Raw genomic sequence first — 26,691 nt, forward strand, 5'->3', positions numbered from 1 at the left:
GTTACATGCTATACAACAAGCTTCCAACCTCATAGTGCCATCCATTGAATAAGTATCTTTGTACATCTACAAGAGCAGGTGTGTACAAGTAATTGGGAATTGAAAGTAATCACTAGATCACAATATGGCACCGATTTTATTGTAATATGATGCCAGTTTCTGTACATGAGCAGCCTGTGAAGGCACACAGTGACTATAGTACTGAACATCTCAATCCTCATAGTGTTGCACAAGGGCCAAATCCTGAAACCGAGGAAGTGGAAAAGAATGACAAACCAAAGTTAAAAGGACAACAGCAGCAAAGCTTTTAGTTAAACATCGAAATCACTTTGGATCTCATGGCCAACTAATTATGGGAATCCATAAGATAGGAACATGATCAAAGAATATGGCAATTAATACCATGTGAAATAAAGAATCTGAAACCAAGTTCTTTTTTTTGAAACCAAGAATGTCTGGGTCAAGATTCATGTCTCTAGAATAAATGCGGCAAGAACAACTAAGAACAAAATTTAGTACACAAAATACATTCTGCAACAAGAGAAATAAAAAGATTTAAGGCCATGTTTTGCAACAACGAAAAAAATATTTCATGGAATATTTGTGGGGCCAGTTACTTATAGTTTCATTTTCTATTGGACCAAAGCACAATGAGGAAGCATAGTGAAATGTAGTCCTGATGGATACATATCACGTATTGCTTGTAAGACCATAGCAATATGGTCAAGATGCAACCTATAGGAGAGAGAGACCATAGCAATATGGTCAAGATGCAACTTATAGGAGAGAAAGAACACATTAATTTGTGTATATTGAAGGAAAATAACACCTCTGCTTATGAAGGAAGATTTTAAACCTAATCCTTGTAAAGAGGTGGTTTTTATCTTAATTTACAAAAGATCATATAAGGTAGCAAACTAAATTGAGAATTGAGATGTGTTTGAAAGAAAGAATGATGTTCAACCAATATTCATTCCTAAGCCTCATGTTATCCGAGAAGATAATTTCATGCCTTCTAGGAATTTGATCTTCTTTTCAAAATTGACAGAAGACAGTCTCAACTCAACTCAATAAAGCCATTGTCCCAAACTAGTTGGGGTCGGCTAAATGAATCCTTTAGAAAAAAAAATCATGAAGAACGTAAAAGGAATCTACCCAGCTCTAATCCTGGTTCCAGTTGGGTTCTTCTACGAGGATCATTTTCTTCCATTCTATCCTATCCAAGGTCAAGTTCTCTGTTATGTTCCTAGCTATCAAGTCTTTCCTCGATGTCTCTACCCAAGTTGTTTACGGTCTGCCCCTATCTCTTTTTACTCCATCAATTTGGCATGAGCCGCCTCTTCACACCGGAGTATCTAAAGGCCTACATTGGATATGTCCAAACCATCTTAAGCGGTGCTCTCTCATCTTCTCTTCAATTGGAGCCACCCACCATTTTACGAATGTCTTCATTTTTAATTCTATCTAGCCTTGTGTGGCCGCACATCCATCTAAGCATTCGCATCTCCGCTACACTCATCTTATGCACATGCTGCTTCTTGGTGGCCCAACATTCTGAGTCGTACAACATGGCTAGCCTCACAGCTGTCTTATAAAACTTTCCCTTCAACTTGGTAGGTATTTTATAATCGCACAGAACTCCTGAAGCATGCTTCCACTTCAAACAACCTGCTCTTATTCTGTGGCTAACATCCTCTTCAATCCCTCCTTATTTATGTAGAATTGAACCAAGATAGCAAAAGATATCCCTCTTAGGTACCTCTTGTCCAGTCATATTTACTACATCCTCGTCCCGCCTCCTTACATTACTAAAGTTGCATATATTCTGTCTTAGTCCTACTCAGTCTAAAACCTTTAGATTCCAAAGTAGTTCTCCATAACTCTAATTCAGCATTTACTCCTGCTTTGGTTTCGTTGATTAATACTATGTCATCTACAAATAACATACACCACGGCACTTCATCCTGGATACCCTCTGTAAGCTCATCCATAACTAGCGTAAAAAGATAAGGGCTTAGAGCTGATCCTTGGTGCAGTCCTATTGTAATTGGAAACTCACTAGACGTGCTATCCGTGGTTCTGACACTAGTTACTGCTCCATCGTACATATCCTTAATCACATCAACATATTTAGCAGACACTTTTTTCCTTTAAAGGACCCACCACATAACACTCCTGGAAACCCTATCGTACGCTTTCTCCAAATCAATGAAAACCATAAGAAGGTCCTTTTTATTTTCTCTAAATCTCTCCACTAACAGCCTAATCAAGAAGATAGATTCCATAGTCGATCGTCTGGGCATGAAGCCAAACTGGTTCTCTGACACCTTAGTCTCTTTTCTTAGTCTATGCTCAATTACCTTCTCCCAAAGCTTCATGGTGTGACTCATCAGCTTAATTCCCTCGTAATTTGTGCAACTCTGAACATCCCCATTATTCTTATAAATAGGTACTAATGTACTCTTCCTCCACTCATCAGGCATCTTCTTAGTCTTCAAAATATTGTTAAATAATCTACTGAACCAAACCAAACCCACCTCACCCAAGCATCTCCAAGTCTCAATAGGAATATCGTCAGGCCCCCTAGCCTTACCTAATTTCATATTTTTTATAGCTACTCTTATCTCTGATGTTCGGATTCTACGAACAAACCTCTGATTTGTATCATCAAAAGCGTTATCAAGTTCTCCCAAATTCGCTACAGGTTCTCCATTAAATAACTTATCGAAGTAACTTCTCCACCTCTCTTTAACCTCGTTTTCTTTTACTAAGAATCTATGATTCTCGTCTTTGATGCATTTTATATGATTCAAGTTCCTGCTCTTCCTTTCTCTCATCTTAGCAAGCTTGTAGACATCTTTTTCACCCTCTTTCGTCCCTAACCTGTGGTACAAATCCTCATATGCCTTGCCTCTAGCTTCCCTTACTGCCTTCTTAGCTTCTTTTCTAGCCAAGTTATACTTCTCAATGTTCTCCTCATTTCTACACCTATACAAACATTTATAACACTCTTTTAGACCTAATCGCCTTTTGGACCTCTTCATTCCACCACCATGTATCTTTAGACGGCGGCCCACTTCCTCTAGATTCTCCAAGTACCTCCCTAGCTACTTTCCTGATATAACTAGACATCCCATTCCACATAATATTAGTCCCCTCATCAAGACTCCAAGGTCCTTCTTTAAGCAGTCTATCCTTAAACATCTTTAGTTTTTCCCCTTTGAGATCCCACCACCTAGTCCTTGGATGTCTAACATCTCTATCTTTTCTCCTCCAACGTTTGATGCATATATCCAACACCACTAGCCTATGTTGTGTGACTAAAAACTCTCCGCGTATGACTTTACAATCTTTACATGCAACTCTGTCCTCTTTCCTAGTAAGGATAAAATTTATCTGGCTACAGTTGTTGCCACTGCTAAAGGTTATCAAGTGTGAATCTCTTTTCTTAAGAAAGGTATTTGTGAACATCAAATCATATGCCACTGCAAACCCTAAAATATCTTCTCTTGACTCATTCCTATTGCCAAAACCCAATCCTCCATCAACCCTCTCAAAACCTCCACTAGTTCTTCCCACGTGACAATTTCAATCTCCTATAAATAACTTTTCTCCATGTGGTATTCCTTGGACTACTTCATCCATATCGTCCCAAAATTGCCTCTTGACAGAATCATTTAATCCTATTTGAGGGGCATACGCACTAATAACGTTAATCGTCTCTTCACCTAATACTAATTTAATTAGAATAATTCTATCACCTTTCCTTTTAACATCTACAACTTCATCTCTTAGGCTCTTATCTATTATGATCCCTACACCATTTCTATTCCTCTCCTTCCCTGTAGACCATAACTTGAAACCCGTATTTTCTATTTCCATAGCCTTTTCTCCTACCCATTTAGTCTCCTGAAGACAAGCTATATTAACTCTCATTCTACTCAGTGTATCAACTAATTCCCTCAGCTTACCTGTTAGTGAACCTATGTCCCAACTGGCTAAATGAATCCTACTCTCTTCCATTCTATCCTATCCAAGGTCAAGTTCTCTGCTATGTTCCTAGCTATCATAGACAGAAGACAGTCTATGATTGGAAAAAATAATTGAAAAACATAATTGATTTTTTATTAGGAAAGTAATGCTTGAAAAAAAAAGATCGATGACTTCCTAGTTATGGTTAGTCGACGCGACTAACGATAACTAATATGATTGTTCAACCAACAATCCTTCCTAAGCCTAAGGTTCTTAGGTTATCTGAGAAAGGTAATTTCATGAATTTCGGTTTTTTGGCAGAGGGAATCGAACAAATCTCCCAAATCGAGGTCACGTTAAAAACATTTGAGACCTTGATGAAAAATTCAAAATAAAGCTTGACGAAAAATTTAAGAACACGCCCTATTTTTATTTGAGCTGTACTACAATAGAAATTAGGCTTTATATGGGTTGATCCTATGGCTGAAATTAATCATATACCTAAGGTTAGGATTAAAATAGGGCTATAAATGAAGTTTTGATACATTCTTCAAGAGTTTAATGAATAGTTATTAGTTTTCCTAATTAGATTATGAATCTTAACCTACTCTGATAATGTTTTGATCGAACATATTGTCATTTTATCTCCCTCTAACCTTGTTTGTGAAAACCTATTGGATTTCCTGTGCGATTGTTCAATTCTCTAAAAAGTTTTCAACATTTGGTAGATTCCTAGTAATTTACTTGTATCCACTCAGTGCCTGCTGTGTAGTGGCATGTTCTTGATTTGTTTTCACTTTTTTGTTTTTCCTCTTCTAATGCCTTTCCTTTCTGTTTTTTCTTGGGGCTCCCTTCTCAGCTTTCGTGGTTTTTTCTTTTGGCAGTTCCTGAAGCCTTAATAAATTACTGTTATTGTTCAAAAGCTAAAAACAAAAGAAAAAAGAAAAAGCTAAAAGGAAAAAGAAATCCATGACATTGAGAGAGAACTCAAACCAAACATAAGGGATATCAGCCCCAATATAAGCAAGAGGCCACAACCTAAAAGAACTCCAACTATATTCGACTACATGAGTGTGGGAGAGTTTTGCCTATTGATATCTACTTTCCAATCAGCAAGAAAGGGAAACAGGGAATTTAAAAGAGATTGTATATAATTGATGACATAGGAAACAAACCTCAGAACAAATTTAAAGGTAGATAGTAAAATCACGAACAAAGTGAAGTAACTAAATACCTTGTCATTTCAAACATGATAATGCTTCAACAGACAATGTGGCATCCAATTGGAGGTTGATTTTGATGAGAATTCCCTGGTCAAGCACCATCCTGCCCATGCAGTCATTTCAACTTAATTTAACTCAGAATCAGTAGGACATAGATTAATTAAAAATGTAACTTGAGGTCATTTTAGAAAAGATGACCTTGTTAAATGACCTTGTTATGAGAAAAACAAATTGTAAAAGAGGAAAGGAAAGAGAGAAACCAGAGCCTTGTAAGTGTTCATCACCCACCATTAGCTCAAAGAAGTAAACTTCCCTGCCATCCCCTTAGGCTCATCTGTTTCACTTCGACTGCAGAAAGTAAGGACCACCCCCTGTCTTCATCACCCACATCCCTTGCCAATATAAAAGGATGGTTCAGATGTCCCTTCTTGCAAACCACCAATAGCAAGAGGAAAACTTCCCTGCCAACCCCTTAGCCTCATTTGTTTCATTTCGACTGAAGAAAGTAAGGACCACCCCACATGAGATGTAACCTCCAAGATCTGCTTTTAACAAGGTGTATCCCAAAAAAACCTTTCTCCTTGTTGAACCCACATGACTATATTTAGCAAGCCTCTCAAATCCAAGGAAGCCCAATTGTAGGCCTAGCAAGTACTGTTGCCTAGAAAAGATCCAACATCCGGGCACTAGCTACATCCCAAAGATCATGACCTCAACGAAGCACAAGAGAAAAAGAAAAGATGTGACTTAAAAGACTCCCTGAAACTCCACCAGCACCTGCTAAATCAGGGTTGCCTTAATAATCATAAGACAAAGAAACTCAAGGTGCCTTCGCTGTGAAAGTGAAGCCTATCAAACCAGGAGAAAATTAACACTCAAAGGGCAACCCTACAGAAATTCGAACTCTACAATCAGACATTAAAAGAAGCACAGTTAATCTTAGATCAATAAAATAGCTTCAACAACTGTCCTAAGACACTTCTGCGGAAAAGAAATGGGTTTTGGCCCATAGGAACACGAGTTTCATAAGTCCACCACATAATATAGGAAAGCGGGACGATGAAATTGCATTGCTTCATTTAATGTAAAATAATGATCAAATAACCACAATCAATTAATTGCAGTTTACATCATGTCAGTGCCACGCGGGTATATCACACATACAGAACCCAAGACGCATTGAGAAATGAAATGGAAGCACAAGTCTAGGTATACTAGCTTGGAATGAAGAGGACTCTAGTTCCCGGACAAGCGACTTTGCACAACAAAGGAAATTGAGGGAATGATGTAAAAAAGAATGGACTACTCTAATTACAGGTTCTAACCCGCACGAGATAGATAATTGGACCAGTTAGTCGTATCTTCACAACAGCTCTAGCATTCTTATCTAGGCTCTGAATCATGAACAGGATTTTAAGTGGGCTGTTCTCAAAGGATCATATTCAGGTCATCCATAGGAATTTCTAAGCCCCCCATCAAATCATGGTCTTGCAACCCATCATCATCAAAGTTCAACCATGAACTAAAATCTTGACCTTGACCATCAAGGTCATCAACTACACCTAGTCCTATCACGTCCATTACAGGTAGCGGCAAGCTTGTTAAGTCAATGGGCACCTCTGATTCTTTAGGTAAATCCTGAGTAATGCCACCAGGGGATACTAATCCCACTTGTCCATTTACTTTACCGACGCTATCACGAGATTCCCTCGCTGAAGAAAACACGTCATTGGTTGCTTCTGCAAACCTGCCAAGAAGACCGTTGCCTGAAGTTGACAACTGAGCTGTCTTTTGCTTAGGCTTTGTTTTAGTTTTACGCTCACCCCTGAGATTGCCTATTGATGGACGGCCAGATTTAGCACCAGAACCTCTTGTCGGTACATCTTTGTTCTGATCCGTGTCTCTGTCACTCCTCTTTCCTTTTGCTCCACCAGAGAGTGTGTTGCAAAGAGTTGACGTGGCTCTTGAGGCAGATATGCCACCAACATCATCAAGTAGAACTTCCTTTTTCTTCCCTCTGTTTGACATTGGTTCATGTTGAACAAAAGTTTGGTCTGATGTGTGACTGACAGCTTTAAATGCATCTGATGAACTCCTCTCAATCTTATCATTGATAGATCCATGTCTCTCAACTGCACTTAAAACAATACCTGCCACTGCAGATGGAAAAAATCATGCATTTACATGGTTAAACTGTGTAAAAACAGAGATCAACACCATTCTAGATCCATGTCACAAATATCTTCGATAAAAAAAGGGCGGCCCAGTGCACGAGGCTCCCGTCACAAATATCTCCGATATTTTCAAAATATCATGTTTTTATCGTGACATTTAGATAAAACGACAATCCCGAAATAATCCCGAGATTTTAAAAATATAGCGATACTTTCATTTTTATCATAAAATATAGTGATAATATCACAATATTATCCCGCTATTTTTAAGTTATTTTATATTTTTTCATAAATTTTATATATTTTTAAAATAATTCTATATATTTTTTAAATAATTTTATTTTTATCATTTTTCCTGATATAAACCTGAAAAAATCAATATATCCCAGGATTTTCCATTGCTGAGAAATTCCCGAGAACGATACTTGTGACAGAGTTCTAGATAAGGAATGGAAGGAAAATGCTCAAGAAGCAAATGTGAGAAATCATGGATACATGTAAAAAAAATGGGACTGAGTGAGCATTAAAAGTAGCATACCTGATGCCCTTGACTCCGGATGAAAATTATTAGTTTCAGAAAAAAGAAATGCGGCAGTCCCAGCACCCATACTATCAACAAGTTTTGAATCATTGAGATACAGAGGTGCAGAGAAAATCACATCCCGCAATGCAGGCTCACTGAAACAGCTTTTACTGGTATCCTCAAATTTATGGCATCTGGCAAGGGCCCGCTTAGCAAAAGCCAAGGCAGCTTGTTTCGATATTTTACTGACTCCACTCTTATTACATAAAGCATTGCTTCCTCGACAAGCCTGTCAAAATAGATGCTTTCATTACATTCTCTATTTCATGTGAAACATTTAAAATCATAATCGAACAAAAACATTCAACTGAAATAGTATTATAGCTATCCAATACGAGTCCATAGGTCGAAATGCATCCGAACATTTAAATTATTTAGCTCTTAAAGGGGGAGAGTGATTCCAATTCACGAGGTGTGGTACACGGCCAATTTGTTAAATTCATGGCACTCATTCGTTAAGTTCACAGGCTTGATTTTTTCATTTCATGAATCAATTTGTTTAGTTCATGGATACAATGCTTAGGTTTTAGTCCCAGATCAGTTTGGTCAAAAGACTTTGCTGGAATATATGGAGTTTGCTTTTAGCAACTAAAAAATTGCATTAGTCGGGTGACCCCAACTAATTAATGAATTTAGCAACCTAATAAAAAATCTAGAACTAAGTAACTTGTAAAATTAACACGTAACCATCTCAGCTTTGATACCAAATTATAATGTAACTGAAATATGACTCAAGAGTCAATGGGTAGCTCTTGATTATTGCTATGGTGCTATCATCAACAATATGGGATTTGCTAGCATCCATCGCAGAAAGCATTTCACGGATGGTCTGTTGCATCTGACAGCAGCCACCTCGTGAATGAAGACAAAATCTGCTGAAAAGTGAGCCTGTGTGGCTGCTGTCAGATGCAACAGACCATCCGCGAAATGCCTTCTGCGATGGATGGACGCTAGCAAATCCCCAACAATATACTTCATATCTGAAAGAAACTAGAAGATAAATTATTGAAGAAAATTGCAGCAGCAACTAACCCTCAATTGATAACCAATCCAAAAGTATGAAAATTGCAAGAGAAAATAGATCTAATCCAAGTTTAATACAATCGTAGATCAAGCCCATGAAAATCCTGTAGAAATTGTTGTAGAAATCTTTGCGTTCTTGGGTTGCATTTGGACACTTTCCTGGAAAACAAATGTTTTCCAGTTTTAAAAATAAAAAAATTGGGAAACATGTTTGGCATATAGAATCAGGCAAAATCGAGAATCTTTTTCTCCTCTAGAAACACAAAAAATGAAACAAAAAAAACTGTTAGATTTTAATGTGGAACTAACCAAAATACCCTTATCTCATGCAAAATCGAGAAAAATACCAATAACCCAAATATCCTAACCTAAAATTTGTGTATTCACGACAAATTTAAGAACAAATACAAAAAAGAAAAAAAACCCAAAACACAATTATTTATAATAAATAACAAAATACCCATATCTCATAGAAAATGACCAAAGTACCCCTACTTCATAGTAAATAACCAAAATACCCTTGTCTCATACAAAATGATCAAAATATCCATATTTCATCAAAAATGTCCAAAGAAACCCCTATCTCATATAAAAAAAAAATTACCAAATACCCTTATCTCATAGAAAATTGATCAAAATATCTCTACCTCATATATAATGACCAAAATACCCTTATACAGAGTTTGTATCCATGGTAAATTTGAGCAAATGCAAAAAGTGGGAAAATAGAAAAAAGAAATTGTTAAAGTATAAAAGATAAATAACGCCTTTCTCCAACAGCTTAAGCTATTGGAGAAGTTGGTTAGTTAACAGAAATAAAATAAAAATCTTAAACAGAGAAAAAATAATAGCACAACCATATTTCATAAGAAAGAACAAGAATACCCATATCTTATAGAAAATGACAAAAGGATTCATATCTCATACCAAATTATCAAAATAACCGTATCTCATGAAAAATAACCAAAATATCCCTACCTCAATAAAAATGACCAAAATACCATTCTCATAGAAAGTGACAAATAAAAAATAAAAAAATACTTGCTCTGACCTCATTTAATGTCATACTCTTACAAGCCATGTATTACTTCTGATTCTCTACTAATAGTTCATATTTCATAATCAATTCTATCATCCAAACATGATATTATTCTCAAAACAATTAATTTTTTATGCCAATTACCAAAAATGGCTCTGATTCTAAAGAATTAGACCCAAAATAAAAAATAGACTCAAAAATCAAAAATAAAATCAAGAAATGGAATTAGAATCATAGACAAACGCACCCTCGAAGTTTTCTCTCCAAGAAAATCTCATGAACAAGAAAAATAGGAATTGAAACTCTAACTTCTTCTTTCTTCTTCCAAAAGATGCAAAAACTATCTGAAAACTAAACTTCAGTTACATATATACTCTCCCCCACATGGTCGACCATTTTTATGTTCTATCTAGCATAGACTTCAAAGGAAGACTTCAATAAAACAAAACCTTGAGGCTCTCTAAAACTAAGGACTTCTGAAACCTAACAGTTCAAATAACTTAAAACTTCCAAAATTTGACTATCAAAACTCCAAACATAACAGCTAGAAAAATAAAATAAAATAAAACTAAAGTTGTGTCGCATTGGTATTGGCACCATTTGCGATTTTGCGTCAAATATCCTTCTCATAAACAAATCCAATGTATCTCTTCTTTGGTTCAAGCAGCTGTCCTATTTATGGGTCACAAAGAGTCCCCATTTTGGCTGTCCTTGCAAAGGTTTTAACAACCTTTGGATGCTCCAAGATTCACATATGCTGATTCACTTCATCTTTAACTTCAATGAGATTGTACTACATCATAGCCCTAGCCAACATTTCTCTCAACACCTCCACCACAAATGGTGAACAAGAAACGAGGCAAAAGATCACCCTACTACAAGCCCCTAAAGCACCTAAAGAAGCCTTTTGACGAGTCACTGACAAGAATGGAGAAACAAACAGACGTTAGGCCGCTCCTCTTCCACCTCCATCAGAACTGAATCCTATTCTCACAGGCAAATAGTCCAAAAATTATGAGTCAACTCTGTTGTATTCCTTCTCCATATCTTATAGAGGAGACCTCTACCGCTCTTATGGTGAGATTTGATGCAATCATGGGCAATGGCGACCCTATCAAGGATCTGCCTACCTGCTATGAAAGCGCTCAGAGGGATAGAAATAATAAACCCCAAGACTTTCTTAAGTCTTGATCCTAGCATTTTAGCTAAAGATCTTATGCATGCTCCCTAATAGGTGGATGCTTCTGAAGTCTCTACGGGAGAGCCCCATTCCTCTTGGGGATGATCGTGATGTGATGTGTCAATGCTTTTGTTAAAATATATAACTCTCTGGAACTCGTGAAAACAGTAAAGACATCCTCAGTATTAAAGTCCCAACATTACCGGAAGATACCATTAAAAAAAAAACATTACTGGAAGAAGGAAAACTCAGAAACTACTTGGTTTTCGCACCCCATCACCTCTCACAAGTCATAACAAAGAAAATCCCTTCCACCTCTTCCATATAACTGCACATCCAGACTATAAATATGGAGAGTTTACCATTTCATGATAAAAATGTCCTCCAGAGTATACATAAAAACCGTTTTTTTATTATTTTTTTCATTTAAAAAATATGCCATTGTAAAAGCAGATGTCAAATGAAACTAGAGCAGCATAAAATTCAAAAATTACAATCTGAAGCAGCACAATGAGTATATACATATATGTATACATGTATTAGAAGGCTCTAACACTTAATGGATGGATGGCTGAAATGATTTGAATTAAAAAGGTTTTTAATTTCATTTAAAATTAAAATGGAGTGGGACACCTTAACAAGGCTTCTATAATTTCCAGTTTCATGACAAAAAAAGCAGACCAACATTATCGATTGGCTAATCATTGCACCCAAATGGGTAAATGCCCTCCATGATCTCTGTATTCCAGCTTATTTTTGTGGCATATATACCATTGCTTAGTTACCAAATAATTAAGTCGATCATGTTGGAATTTCATAAACGCAGTTACAAAATAAGCTAACAACATTATCAATATCTAGATCCAAAAACATCAATTCTCTGCTTATTCAGCATTCAACTTTTAAAACTGTAAATACTGTATGGTGAAAGAAATATTTACCATATATTTTTTGTAAGCCAACTCAACCACTTTGTTAATGGCAAGCTGCTCAAGATCCCTGCAAATTAAACAGCTCTAAGTTACATCTATTATGTCCACATTTTCAAGCATCTAACTTGAGAAATACGTAGAAAATTCAACCTTTCTTCTATCTCTCTCCCTTTTTGTATAGCTTCCTCTAATTTGCATAACTTCCATTTCTTTTTCCTCACCTATCAAATTAATAGAGGATCAAAAAACTAGAAAGTAGAAACGTTTGTCCAAGAAAATAAAACAAAGAATAACAAATATTATGTCAAATTACTGCAGGCACTCAAAAGAAATAAGCAAAGATATCCTTAAATCTCTGATATAATAGTTGGAAGATATCAAATGCACGGATGGGAAGATCCTGTTCAATCCTGATGAAGGATTAAATTCCTTGAAAACAGATAATGCCAAAAGGAAGCATTTTATTTTGCCATCTACATCATCTAATCCGGATAGTAAAGTAGTGTTTGCAGAGTATAGCAAAGATGTAAAAAATGAATAGAAGTTTGAATGGATTGGAGGGCAGCTTAAAAGATCTGATATTGGAAGCAAATTTTGCTGGGAAAGCATATTCCTTCTAAGCACTATTTTTTTCTTAAAGATTTTACACAATAAACTATGCAGACAGAAATATTAGAACACAACCTGTTGGTAGAGCCCCTTCTTAAGTTCTGAGATGTCTTTATTTATCTCTCCATCTTCTCCTTCTGTTAGATCAGGCTGGAAAAGGACAAAAAACAGACACATGAGAGTGTCATTAACTGCTAAAGATCCAACAATATGGATACCAAAAACTTTGCATGAAAATTCTAAAGTTCAATAGAGATAGATGCATTCACAATCACATCCACAGGTGTGCTAACAAGAAAAAGTCTGATATGTTCATCACACATGCAAGGAGTATGAAGAAAGATATCTGAATAATGTATGTGAAATATAAACATACCAAAGAGAGAAACAAAGGTCAAATGCAGATTATGAAGCTATTTAAAGAGTTACAGATGTAAAATATCACCAAAAACTAATGGTACATCCCTGATAGGGGTGCAACTCAAGTCGATTTTTGGGAATTCAGGCTGAGCTTTTACCTTAAAATTGGGTCGGGTTCGGGTTGATTCCAATTCAGTTTTTTAGCAAAAGCTGAACCAGACCCGACCCAAGTTGGCACCTCTAATCCCTGACCACTATTTCAATGAAAAAAAAATCTAAATTCAATTCAAGCTTCTTGTTTTTTTTTTTTAATTTTTAATTTTGAATGGTACAACATTGAATTCAACCTGTAAACGTAATTTAAAGTAAACAAAAGGCATGGCTTATGTAAAAGGAAAATAAGCACAGGCGTGATAATATGAATGATTGTCTTAAATAGATCTTACCACAGCCTCCGGCAATATCCCAATACTTTGCAGCTCCAGTAAGATCCTGTCTTCCAGACACATCTGCTCATAATGGCATGTGGAAGATGAAATGCTAGAAAAAATGCTATGCAGCAGTTGTGGTTGATCTACATTGTTCTGGCCAAACTCAGTAACAACCCCAACCTCTGAGTGTCCCCAAGAATCCCCTTCTTGAAACAGTTCATCACTATACAAAAGATTGCGGGTGTTGGATGCAGTACTTCCATCACAAGAGAAACTTTCAAAGGAAAAACGCTTCTGGGTCTTAAAATCCACTTCTGACTCGATCTCAGATTCCATCCTGTCGCCATCTTTAGGTTCATTGTCGATACAACTACCTGTCCCACAAGGAGAGTCATCACTTGTATAATGAAAAAAGGCATCTCTTTGTTCACTGCTGAGGTCAAATTCTTCGATCTCATCTTCTACAATGAAAGCCGCTAAAAGTCTTTGGGACAGAGGAATAATCTTCTCAAACCAACTTTCTGTTTCGAGTTTTCCACATAACTTGTCAGCATCACGTGACTCATCAACTACACTCACAGTTTTATCAAATTGGTTTAGTCCAATTCCATTTGGCTGACTTCCCTGTCTTTCACTGAAAACAAGAGCTTGAGTTGATGACACTGCTTTGTGCACAACCTCACCCTGAGAAAAGTGAACATTCAAAACTGCTAAGACAACGAATCCCATGGACCATATTACAATTAAAACAAACAACTGCGTGGTATTTAAAGCTTGTTTCCTGAGATTTAATCAGAAGTGACGCTGTTATCATTAATGTGGAGTAAACTAATGGATAATGCAATAGTTGCTTGCAGTGTAATGCCTGTCAATACCACGAGAAATCTGAATGCCAGTGACAGTGATGAAATCCTACAATGGCCCAGAAAAGAGAAACTAATGGTTCCAAATATCCAACAGGTATTGCTAAATCAGTAAAAAGTCAACGGTCAATACCATGTCATTGTCACCAGCATCATACATGTGGCACAAACTTTCATCAAGCTCCTCTGCAAAACTTATCTGATCCAAAAAAACAAAAAATTTAAAGCATCTGTCAGAAATATTTTAGAAGAAAAATTGAGATTGAACAGAAGTTTTGAGCAGCTCAGAAAAATCATATATGCGGTAAAGTAAATCACGATCATTACCTGTTGCTTCAAATGGGCAAGGTCGTCCGAATTGAGAAAAGCAAATATTGGTTCCATTTTCTTCCAGAACGACCCAGAACAGGCATGATCTGCAGTCACAGGCAAAACTATCACTCCAATCATAAATAAAGACATTCAGAATCACAATGAAGAAAATATGACATTGTTGAACCAATCAAAATCTCTCTCTCTCTCTCTCTCTCTCTCTCTCTCTCTCTCTCTCTCTCTCTCTCTCTCGCGTCCATCGCAAAAGGCATTCCGCGGCTGGTCTGTCGCACGTCAGACCAGCCACCTCGTGAATGGAGACAAAAGGTGTTGTCTTTATTCACGAGGTGGCTGGTCTGACATGCAACAGACCAGCTGTGAAATGCCTTTTGCGATGGACCCTAGCAAATCCCATATATATATATATATATATATATATATATATATATATATATATGAGAATAGAGTTCCTAAGGTGTCACCTCATATAGCTTATATGAGGTGGCGCTTAAAAACATAAGGGGCCCACTTTGTTTGGATGATCCAAAGCATTCATTTGATAGGCCCTCACATAGATAGGGTGTGCCCAAAAAATTAACTTCACAGGATTATCCTAACCCTTCCATTTGTGAAGGTTGAAATGGATGGGTATAAACCTCCATAAATCTGCCCATTTTTAACCTCCATAAATGGAAGGGTTAGGATGATCCTATGGACCTGATTTTTTGTAGGCACCATATCCATCTAAGGACCTTTCAAATGAGTGGTTTGGATCACCCCAAAAATGTGGGCCCCTTATGTTTTGTGAGCGCCACCTCATATAAGCTATATGAGGTGACACCTTAGGAACTCTATTCTCTCTCTCTCTCTCTCTCTCTCTCTCTCTCTCTCTCTCTCTCTATATATATATATATATATATATATATATATATATATATATATATATAGAGAGAGAGAGAGAGAGAGAGAAGAAAAGGATTGTACGCTCGAGCGTACCAATCACATGGGTCCCACATTTTTTGTGATGATCCAAAGCATTCAGTTGCAAGGCTCTATCATAGATAGGGTGTGTACCGAAAATCAGCTCCATTGAATCATCCTAACCCCTCCAAAAGTGAAAGAAAAAAATGGGCAGATTTGTGGACAAACAATGTCTGTCCATTTTGACCTCCACAAATGGATGGGTTATGATGATCCTATGGAGCTGATTTTTGGTACACATCCCATCTATGTAAAGGCCTTTCAAATGAATGCTTTGGATCATCCTAACAAAGTGGGCTCATATGTGATTGGGCACTCGAGTGTACCATAAGCTTGGTACGCTCGAGCGTACAATCCTTTTCCTCATATATATATATATATATATATATATATATATATATGAGAAAACGGTTCCTACACATATGTGTAGATAAGTTATCTACACACTAGCTTAAAATACAGTGGGGGCCGCATTATTTGAGTGATCCAAACCATTCATTTTTAAGGCCCTCACATAGATAGGGTGTCCACAAAAAATCAGATCCATAGGATCATCCTAACCATTCGAACTGTGGAGGCAAAAAATGGACTAATTTGTGTAGGTTTAAAGACATCCATTTTACCTCCACAAATCGTAGGGTTGGGATGATCCTATGGATCTGATTTTTGTAGACACCCTATCTATGTGAGGGCCTTTAAAATGGATGGCTTGGATCACCCAAACAATGTGGGCCTCCACTGTATTTTAAGCTAGTGTGTAGAGAACTCTCTACACATATGTGTAGGAACCGTTTTCTCTCTCTCTCTCTCTCTCTCTCTCTCTCTCTCTCTCTCTCTATATATATATATATATATATATATATATATATATATATATATATATATATATATGAGAGAACATTTCCTATACACTTGTGTAGGTAAGTTACCTACACACTACCTTAAAATACAGTGGGGGCCCACATTGTTTGGGTGATCCAAACAATTCATTTGAATGGTCCTCACATCGATAGGGTGTCCACAAAAAATCAGATCCATAGGATCATCCCAACCCTACGATTTGTGGAGGTAAAATGGACGTGTATAAACCTTCACAAATTAGTCCATTTTTTGCCTTCATAGTTTGAATGGTTAGGATGATCCTATGGATCTGATTTTTTGTGGACACCCTATCTATGTGAGGACCATTCAAATGAATGGTTTGGATCACCCAAACAATGTGGGCCCCCACTGTATTTTAAGGTAGTGTGTAGGTAACTTACCTACACAAGTGTGTAGGAAATGTTCTCTCTCTCTCTCTCTCTCTATATATATATATATAGAGAGAGAGAGAGAGAGAGAAAACGGTTCCTACACATATGTGTAGATAAGTTATCTACACACTAGCTTAAAATACAGTGGGGGCCACATTATTTGGGTGATCCAAACCATTCATTTTTAAGGCCCTCACATAGATAGGGTGTCCACAAAAAATCAGATCCATAGGATCATCCTAACCATTCGAACTGTGGAGACAAAAAATGGACTAATTTGTGAAGGTTTAAAGACATCCATTTTACCTCCACAAATCGTAGGGTTGGGATGATCCTATGGATCTGATTTTTTGTAGACACCCTATCTATGTGAGGGCCTTTAAAATGGATGGCTTGGATCACCCAAACAATGTGGGCCCCCACTGTATTTTAAGCTAGTGTGTAGAGAACTCTCTACACATATGTGTAGGAACCGTTTTCTCATATATATATATATATATATATATATATATATATATATATATATATGAAATTGTTGACGGTAAAACAAACTCAAGGTCAGATGCACACAGCTGGAATTATGAGCAGAATTAGCAGCAGCTAATAGTTCTTCATGATCATCATCCGATTCACCTGAAAAGATATATTAATAAAAAGTCCATATTTTCAAGCTCAGAAAGTGAAAGAACGTCACCAAATGTATTTAGTCCAAAGTTGATAAGTTATCTAAACAGATACCTGTGAATTCTGAGGAACCACTATTTACACCATGCCCAGGTCGAGTAAAAGCCTTGCGATCCGACAGCTTTTTTGCAGGTGGCCTACCTGACTTACTGAATCAAATAAACAAAATATGGAATAGCATTAGTGGAGTTTGTGCCAGGAAGGTACAGCCATATATTCAATTTCGTATTTAGGAGAACATTTTAGAATGAACACCTTTCGCTCTTATCAGAACCAGGCTTTGTGCTCCGAAGTGGCTTTAGTGTAGCAGAGTTTTCCAACTTTTCTCGAATTAAAGGCATAACTCTTGACTGTGCCGAAACTCTTCCACTCCTTCCTTGCCTCCTCACGCCATCTCCAATTTCAACTTTAATAGGAGTATTATTCTTCTTGTTAGGTAACATAAAAGTTGCAACTTTTTGGAATGCAGCCCTATCTGCGATCTCTCTAATATCTGCCCCCTTCTCCTTGGACTTGTTTTCGCAAGCTCCGGATTCCTCACTTTCTGACAATCCAGCTGGAGATGGGACGTTCTCAAGTTTCAGTTTAAACTGCTGTGTATTATTAGAGATACCCCTCGAAAGTAGATGTCCACTGCCCTCAGTAGAGATTAATCTAGCTCCAATATCAGAAGCCGGTGAGCCTTCAGATAATATCTGTGCTTCGTCGTGGTTTGAAACAGGAGAAACTAGATTTGTTCGCCTCGTGCGTGAGATTTTTTGAGGCCGTTGACCACCCCACTGAGCTACTGGAGGTGAAGATGATCCTGTAGGAATTGGACGTTTGCGATTGTTTGCCCCACTCACTGGCTGGACTTTATTTGAGCATGGAGCCTGTTCCCATCCATCAGGAACTCCTGGTGTACGAGGGAAGTTAGATGATGAGTTCGCCGGCACACCTGAACCAGTTCGGGGCGCCCTAGAAGCCTTTCCCTTCGTGACTGGAGTAGGATTTCCTACCTGGTTGTCCTCCCGGGGATTTAGCCTGGGCATCAGGGTGACAGATATATCAGTATGGGTTGATGGAACTTTTGGCCTTCGTGGTTAGTAGATGTAATAGAAAGTTTTATTTCACCACATAAGTTGCAATAACACTACATATCTAACATGGAATTGCCAGTACCAACAAAAAACAAGAAAAAATATCAAAAGGCCATAAGTGTAGACATACTTATTGTTTATCTTAGTTGTAACTTTTTCTTTATCTAATCCAGCAGCACGATCCCTCCGGTCAATAGGAAGAGAGACATTGTCTAAGTCATTCCTCGGTGTAGCTCGGGCACTTGAACTACTAGGTTGAGAACTACTATCCAACTTGTTAATTCCAACAGTTCCATTGGAAGATCCTGATCTGCAAGAGTTGCAAAGTCATGAACAGCACCAAAATCAGGGTTTACTTTCACGGCCAGGAAAAAAAAGTACATGAAAAAGATCTACTCAATTACTCATTAGATACGTGATTCAGCTGCAGAGAGCCAAATAACTAAATATTTTGAACAAGTGAAACTGATAGAATATGTGTGTGCACCTATATATTTATATATAGCTTTTTTGGGAAATGTAATAAGCTTTGATAGCGGTTTAAATAATAAAAGACAAGCTCAGTTAGTGTGATCAACAAAACATGCTAGTGCCAACATCAGTAGCCTATATTTTAATTTCAGTGTTACACAAAATATCATAAGATAAAAATTGCTAATCTATTTTTAAAAGCTATAAAATGACAGCTTATGAATACAGAAAAGAACATGCAAGTGAGTAGCACGAACAGACAAGCTAATCTGGCATCAATCAGTATTCAGCATACTTTGATTCGCTAAACTTACAATCAGAAATGGCAGGATAAGGAACTGTGTGTTAAAATAAATAAATAAGTACAAAAATATACAAATAAATGAAAAGAAAAGAAAACGAAATTACCTGAATCCATGGCCTTCAGTAGATCGTGATCGAGATTCATTAGTAAGTCTCTGTTGCATTCCACATTTGAGCTCGTGATCACCATCCATGGTTCTAGTAACTACTGCACCCACAGAACGCTTTTTTCTTTTCAATTTTTTCTCCCACCCATCCCCTCCAGCAGGCAGTCCGTGAATCTTGTCTTCAACCTGCAGTGAACCCCCATTGCTGGCCCTGAGCATATCTTTATCCTTGTCTATGAACACACCTTGCCTCGACAAAGCAGCATTACGCCCTTCTGACTGAAATATAACAGAAAAAAGGGATTCATTATATGTGAAAAAAATGCTTAGAAATTCAAAGACAGCTTCATTGAACTATCAATAAATGCTTTTTTAAGGTAACTATCAATAAATGCTAGAGATGAGAACCAAAACAGAAAGGGAAAAGGTTCCCTGCTATTCTGAACTAGCAGAGAATCTCCCAATTTTGATCCCCAAAATTAGACAAGGTTGGTGTTCTTGCACGAAATTAAAAAAAAAAAAAAAAGGGAAAATCAGAAGACTTCCAAAAAATAAAATCCTTTCGTAATAGCAAAAAAATGGAAATCCATCTTGGAAAAACTAAAGAACACCAGCAAAATAGAAGATAAAGGTTCGATACAAAATTTCAAATACACTTATTGGGAAAAAAAAATTTAAAGATCAAACCTCGAGAAAATTTCAAATACAAACCCGTACTTCCGCCATTGATGATCGAACACGCTTATTTGGAACAGCATTCTTAGTCCTGTCCTCCAGTCTTTGAGCTACAAGGTCTGAAGGGTTTTGATGAATCTGACTTCCCATCTTCAACAAGTTTGCCCCAGTTAACCTTTCGCTTGACGAGATCTCATTTCGCAGCCGCTTCCTTGTTAAAAGGGTCTGGCGGTACTTATCCAATTTGACTATGGACTCATTCAACATTTTTGCTCTATCCCTGATGAAAGAGATTTATAATTTCAGTACTAAAAATTGGTGACTGGCTAGTGTTTAGGTGAGTCCATAAGAAACTAATTCCAACATTTGGGAATCTAGGAGTAGGAGTATAGATTCATTCAATATGCTTGAGCTCAGGCAACGATTGTATTTGCCTGGCAATATTTACACATTTAATTACTATATTGTTGCCAGTATTTATATTTTATAAGCAAATAAATGAACCAGAGCATGAAAAGAAGTTTTCTTTCTTTCTTTTTGAATGGTAATGAAAAGATATATTTAGAAGTGTAAACAATTAATATCTGCCCTATGTTACAAAAATATGGAACAGGTATGGCATGGGCATTGATGGAATGAATTATTAAACAAATAAAAGAAAATGATATGTACATGGGGCTTCCACAACATAATTAGATATAATACATCTAACAACTGAGAATCACATTCATTGAGCTATTCTAAGAGAAAGGAAAAAAGAAAGAAAGAAAGAAAATTACTTGGCCCTGATAGAGGAGTCTATGACACTCGCTTTGAAACGTTTGAGTTCCTCTGATGCCACCGGAGGAAGAGGCTTAGAAGGAGCAGCCCCTAAAGAACGGTCATCTGATGTGAACCCAAGAGAAACACCTAAAACCCTCCTTAGCTCTCCGGAGCGGGTAAACTTTTGATCACCCATTGATAACTGCTCCAACATCAGGCACTGGGACAAGAGCGGTATTTCCGCTGACAGGGTACCACCTCTAGATGTGACGGGACCAGAAGCTAGAATCCGATTCTCAAAGCTCTCACGGAAGCTTCCAGTCCTGTCCAATTTGGCACCGGCATAGGTTCCCCGCTGCCCATTCGGATTTGTGGAAGTAAAAGCTGATCCATCTGGACTGTTCGAAGCCAACTCAAACCTTGTGCTTCCTGCCATTTCTCAAACCTATTCATAACAAGACATCCATGTCTGACTGGTATGCTGCAGCCCAGATCAGTCTAGATTGCTCAAGCATGTATTTTTGATGCGGTGACCTTTTCATAAAAACCCCATAAAGAAGAGATGAGCTACAAAACATGTGTACATAAATTATGCTCAAGTAGGATATATAAGACATGACAGTATACAAGCACCTGAAGTACAAGAAACATGCGAAAAATATCAAGATTCCACCCCCTTACATAAGAGTAAGAACATCCAACAATTAAAATGATAATTAATCCCCATTTCATCTGCTAATAGAATCTTTTTTTTTCCTTGGAACTGATATGATAAATAAGCATATCACTGATTGTAGTGCTAAATAGAACTCACAAGCCCACAACCCACTGGATACCTTTGAAAATAAACTAATGCTGAGTGTAAAAGTACCTAATAAGCTAGAATTATCAACTCATAACAGACAGCTTCCCACAGGAAGAAAATAATTGAAAAAAAAAAATTGTGCAAAGAAAATGAAAGATACAAGAGTTAATATTACACATCCCAAATATTTGCAATGGTTTTTGGAGATCAAACATAGTAAATGAGACATCAACGGTGATTAAAAAAAAAATTCAGTTAAACGTCTAAAGCAGAATCAGACCAAAGTAACTGAAAACAAATTACCAAAAAGAGTAAAACAAGAAAACAACAGACAGCACTGAAATTTCTTCAAATTAAGCAAGAAAAGAGTTCAAAGATTAGAAACCCATGCGAAAAAATATCTAATCTTAGTCAATTTGAATAATCATCGCACAATATAAGACTTTTACCAGAAGGATCGAAACAAGCAAACAACAGAAAGCACTAAACTTTCCTAAATTTAAACGGGAAAAAAAAAGGAGCTCAGATGAAAAGAAAAAAAACCTAAACGAAGTAAAATTCGAGAAATTACAGCGTGATTCGAAGAAATAGGGCCTACAAGCTTCAAGAATTCCCAAACCCTAGTTCGTTCGAGATTCTAGGGTTTCTAACACGGAATTCCGACAAAACAAGCAAAACTAACGAATTCAAGAAGGAAAAACTTCTAGAAGCAGAGAACGTACCGGCATTTACACGATCAGATCAGATCGGATCGGAAATTAAACGGGAATTCGAAGATGAAAAGCTGAAATTTCTACCTTTTTTTTCTGTTTTTCTGTTTTTCCCTCTCGCTCTCTCAAATGTCTCTTGTTGTGGACAAAAAGGAGGTCGGCCAAATGTCCACATGTCGAAATGGCTTATAAAGAGGGGATATAATAAATTCGCACTCCCTTTGGGATAATTCGCACCCTTGTACAATGGATTGATGTCAAAAAGCGTCAAAAAAGAAGCTAAATGTGGCAAACTTTAACGCTTTTTGACGCCAGTTGCACTTTCGAGGCGTGCGAATTATCCTACAGGGGGTGCGAATTTATCATCTCCCCTAAAGAGAAATAAAGTCGGTATATATTTGGGGTAATATTTACCCCTTGCCACTGGAATAGCGTGTCCATTTTGGGGGCCTTTTTTTCCTTGTACTAGCCGTGAATATTCCCTCTTTTACATGGAATTATTTGGGGCACACTTGAGCTTTATTATTGTTATAGAAGTAGGAAGTTGGATAGAGGGACTTAAAGAGAGGTCACATATGGGGCTTTGCTAGGGTCACACTTGTTTGTGGTCCAATCCAATTCTCTCACTAGAAATTTTAAAAAAAAAAAGTGTATAAAAGCAACAAGAAGGTGGTCTATTTTGACCAACTTCAACTAATTTTGACCATGTTTTGACTTCTAGTTGTTCATTGAAAAGTTGTTGGCTTGAGCTTTTTTGACAAGTTTTGACTATATTATAACTTCAATTTCTTTTATTTCACACTTGTTCTAGTAAAGTAGCACCACAATAGAATTTTGTGTTGTGTTTGAACTAGATAACATTCTACATTAAGGAAGTTGAAAATGGAATCACTGATGTTTTTCATGCTCATTTTGTTCTCATTCTTGTATAAAAATTCCAAGTGCCTTCAAGCAAGTATTGTGTTCGATCGTATAAAATCTTTGCTTTATTTTTTAAGGCACACTGGTGCAAAAAAAAATGATTGCCTTGGGCAAAAGTGGACAACATGGTAAGATAAGAGATCCAACCTCCACATATTATCCTCCCTTGTGAGAACAAGGGGATCATAGAATAAGTAAAAGAGGAGCCTCTACTCTTGCTTGTCTCGCACTCGTTCTCTCTATCTCTCAAAGTCAATATCTAGAATTGAATGTTGGAATTTAAAGCCAGAGAATACAAGGTAGAGATGTTGGGTATATGATATAACCCATGTATATTCTAATATAAGCCCAATAAGATAATTGACCGTTGTAGTGGGCATACATGGGCTAGAGTCCATTAATCAGTTAATAACCCTAGTGTATCTATATATATAGGGGCCGGAGGCAACAAATTTGGTATTCCAAACTAGATACCTAGGATGTAATGCTTCAAGCAACCTTGCTTAACTCTAATAATCTTGAAGCATTATTCTCTCTCCTCTCTCAAGAAGGACGTATGCCTCTTTCTCTCTTGTGTGGTTTTCTATCTTCCCCACTACGATTTTCCGCAGAAACATGTGCCTCTCCTCTTTAAAAAATTTGAGTTTCGATTTTAAGCCGGGGCTCTCTCAAACAATCTCTTTTGCCTTCTCTTTCGGCAACTTTGGAGCTGAATATATGATGGCTGTAACATTCCAAATGAAAACATGGAATGGTTCTTTGTAGAAGAAACTATTTAGGTCTTGTTCATGTATTGAAACTTGACGTTGATGCTTATTGATATTGATATTTGATTTTCAGCCATTATGAAATTGTATTGAGTTCTATTGGTAGAACTAGATACTTTTAGTAATTTACACAAATGATTGGATTCATTTTAATGAAATTCATATTTGGTAATTTACAAGAATTTGCGAAAATGGAGGAGCTTGCCTCGATTTGAATTTTGATGAGGATGACTTACTTGATGATGAGTGAATCCTTATAGAGTCATGAGGGAACTATTATTTTCTTTTCAGTTGATTAAATAGTTCACTTACATGAGAAACTGCTTTTGTTTGAGTTTAGATTATTTCTAAAACTCTTGATTATTCTTAAAAGTATTCTTGTTTTCAGTTGGATTACAGATCTTTTTTGATATGGCGATATAGATGATTCAATATTTTGTTTGGACATTACATTATCTATTTATTGGATTGTGCTATATTTAGAACATAGGAGGAGATTGTTGGGTATATGATATAACCCATGTATGTTCTAATATAAGCCCAATAAGATAATGGATCGGTGTACATGGGCTATAGTCCATTAACTAGTCAATAACCCTAGTGTATCCATGGTTTTAAATTTCGATCGAAATCGGAAATTGACCGACACCGAAATCACACTTATCCGAAACGGTATTTTATTTCGGTCGAAATTTCACCCAAAAAGCCTGTTTTTTTAAAAAATATTTTTACCGAAATTTCGACTGTTAAAATATTGTTTTCTTTGTTTCGTCGAATTTCAGCCGAAATTTCAAATTTTCGATTTCCAGGGGCTGTGAAATCGGTGTCGAAACCGAAATTTAAAACCTTGAGTGTATCTATATATATATAGGGGTTGGAGGCAACAAACTTGGTATTCCAAACTAGATACCTAGGGTGTAATGCTTCGAGCAACCTTGCTTGACTCTAACAAGAGAACCAAGCAGACATCCCATGAGAGTTTGATCTTTGATTACGAGATTTGGAAGGTTTTGGGAACCAAACCTGCCTAGTAAAACTAGTCTCTACTCATATACATGGTCTTAATTTAGGTGATCGATCAAAATAAGTATGATATAATCATGATGCAACTATTTCTTATTATGATATAAGCATAGAATGAAAAGGATGAGTTAAAAACATGGCTAAGCTCGAAGTGAGAGTCCCAAAGGGGGCATACTTCTCAGGTTGACCGATCAGTTGAGAGTCCCAAGGGTCTAACCTTTGCACAAAGACTAAAGAAAATATGGGATGGTGAAGAGAACAAGAGGATTCGTTGTGAGCCGCCGCGAAACCTAATGTCTGCTCAAGCCTTATCACTATTTGACTAGCTCTTCAGGTTGAATAGCCATACCCAAGCTTGAATCCACTTTTGGACACTCAGAGTTCTCCAAACTCCTTTTTTAGGGCTTCCTTGGAGGGAACTTGAGTGCTTTGTACTGGGAATGGGGACCTATTCATAGATTTAGGTAGGACGGTTTGAGTTGGATTTTTCTAAAGTCACTAAAATTAAGTTTTTTTTTATCTTAGGGACTAGGTTTAGTTTGGCATTTTTTGGAGGGCTAGGATCACTCACAAAGGGTTATAGACATGATTTTAGTGAATGGGAGCAATAAGGATGAATGGAGCTAACTAGAGTTCAAAATTTAATTTTGATCTCATCCATCTCTAACTGGTCGATCAAAAGGTTCAAGTCCAAACTTATAAGTAAAGACCTAATGGATCGACCATCAGGCCTATCGATCTATGTTTTTTGGGTGTTTAAGGGTATTTTGATATTTTTCAACTACTCTCTAGGGTTCCTAATGTTTCCCAAGACTTCCTAGGTCATCTTTAGAGTTCTTAGGTTAACTGGTGGCGGTTTTAGGGTTATTGGGTCAGGTGACTTTGAAAGATGGGCTGAAATGTAAGTGGCATAAAGATTTGTAGATCTAAGGACGATTAGTTTCAAGTTAGGCGAAGACAGAATAAGGTGTCTACAGGCACCACACTACGGTCTAGATTACTTTTCGTAGGACGAAAATATGAAATAACGTTATTTTGTGTTTGGTCGACCGACTAGCATTCCTCATGTAAATATTATATCATTTTCATTCACAAAAAATTACCATAGATTGAAATAAAAAAAATCCGCATTCAATAAAGTGAGGAGTGCCATTAAAGAAACGAGGGAAGGCAAATATTATTTCCCTGTACACACGCATTTCCTCTCTTTCTATAATCAGATAACAAATTCAACAAATAAGGAGTTTGCTAATTTTAGTCTTTTGCATACCATGCTTTCTCCCAACTTTGTATAGTCATCGATCATACAATCAAAACAGGATTAGAATTATTGGGGATATTTCGCTCATTTATCTCTACCTCAAAGGTATTAGGGGTACTTCGCTTATAGTATTTTCTATGAGTTAGGAGTACTTTAGTTATTTTCTATAAGATAGGGATATTTTTCTA

The 26,691-nt window shown here is 36.9% G+C and overlaps 1 protein-coding gene across 4 annotated transcripts; it reads right to left on the bottom strand.

The window, feature by feature from the left end:
* Positions 1-11: 11 nt before the first annotated feature.
* Positions 12-22,686, bottom strand: LOC143877548 (uncharacterized). 4 transcript variants are annotated; one of them, XM_077379670.1, is made up of 18 exons: positions 22,544-22,686; positions 21,034-21,550; positions 20,297-20,534; positions 19,578-19,858; positions 18,829-19,008; positions 17,875-18,642; positions 17,674-17,768; positions 17,506-17,568; positions 14,717-14,805; positions 14,523-14,588; positions 13,542-14,210; positions 12,811-12,885; positions 12,277-12,347; positions 12,136-12,193; positions 7,908-8,181; positions 5,484-7,351; positions 5,207-5,298; positions 12-243 (listed from the first exon to the last, which is right to left on the bottom strand). In XM_077379670.1, exons 2-16 carry the CDS (start codon positions 21,450-21,452, stop codon positions 6,624-6,626), a joined length of 4,074 nt encoding a protein of 1,357 aa, XP_077235785.1. In that variant the 5' UTR covers positions 21,453-21,550; positions 22,544-22,686; the 3' UTR covers positions 12-243; positions 5,207-5,298; positions 5,484-6,623. The 4 variants fall into 4 exon arrangements, with proteins under 4 accessions (XP_077235785.1, XP_077235782.1, XP_077235784.1 ...); XM_077379667.1 differs by having other exon boundaries at positions 20,291-20,534; XM_077379669.1 differs by having other exon boundaries at positions 5,456-7,351; positions 20,291-20,534.
* Positions 22,687-26,691: the final 4,005 nt, after the last annotated feature.

Source organism: Tasmannia lanceolata, unplaced genomic scaffold (genome assembly GCF_043159265.1).
Source record: "Tasmannia lanceolata isolate RefF3 unplaced genomic scaffold, GAP_Taslan_0.1 ptg000005l, whole genome shotgun sequence".
NCBI classification, from domain to species: Eukaryota; Viridiplantae; Streptophyta; class Magnoliopsida; order Canellales; family Winteraceae; genus Tasmannia; species Tasmannia lanceolata.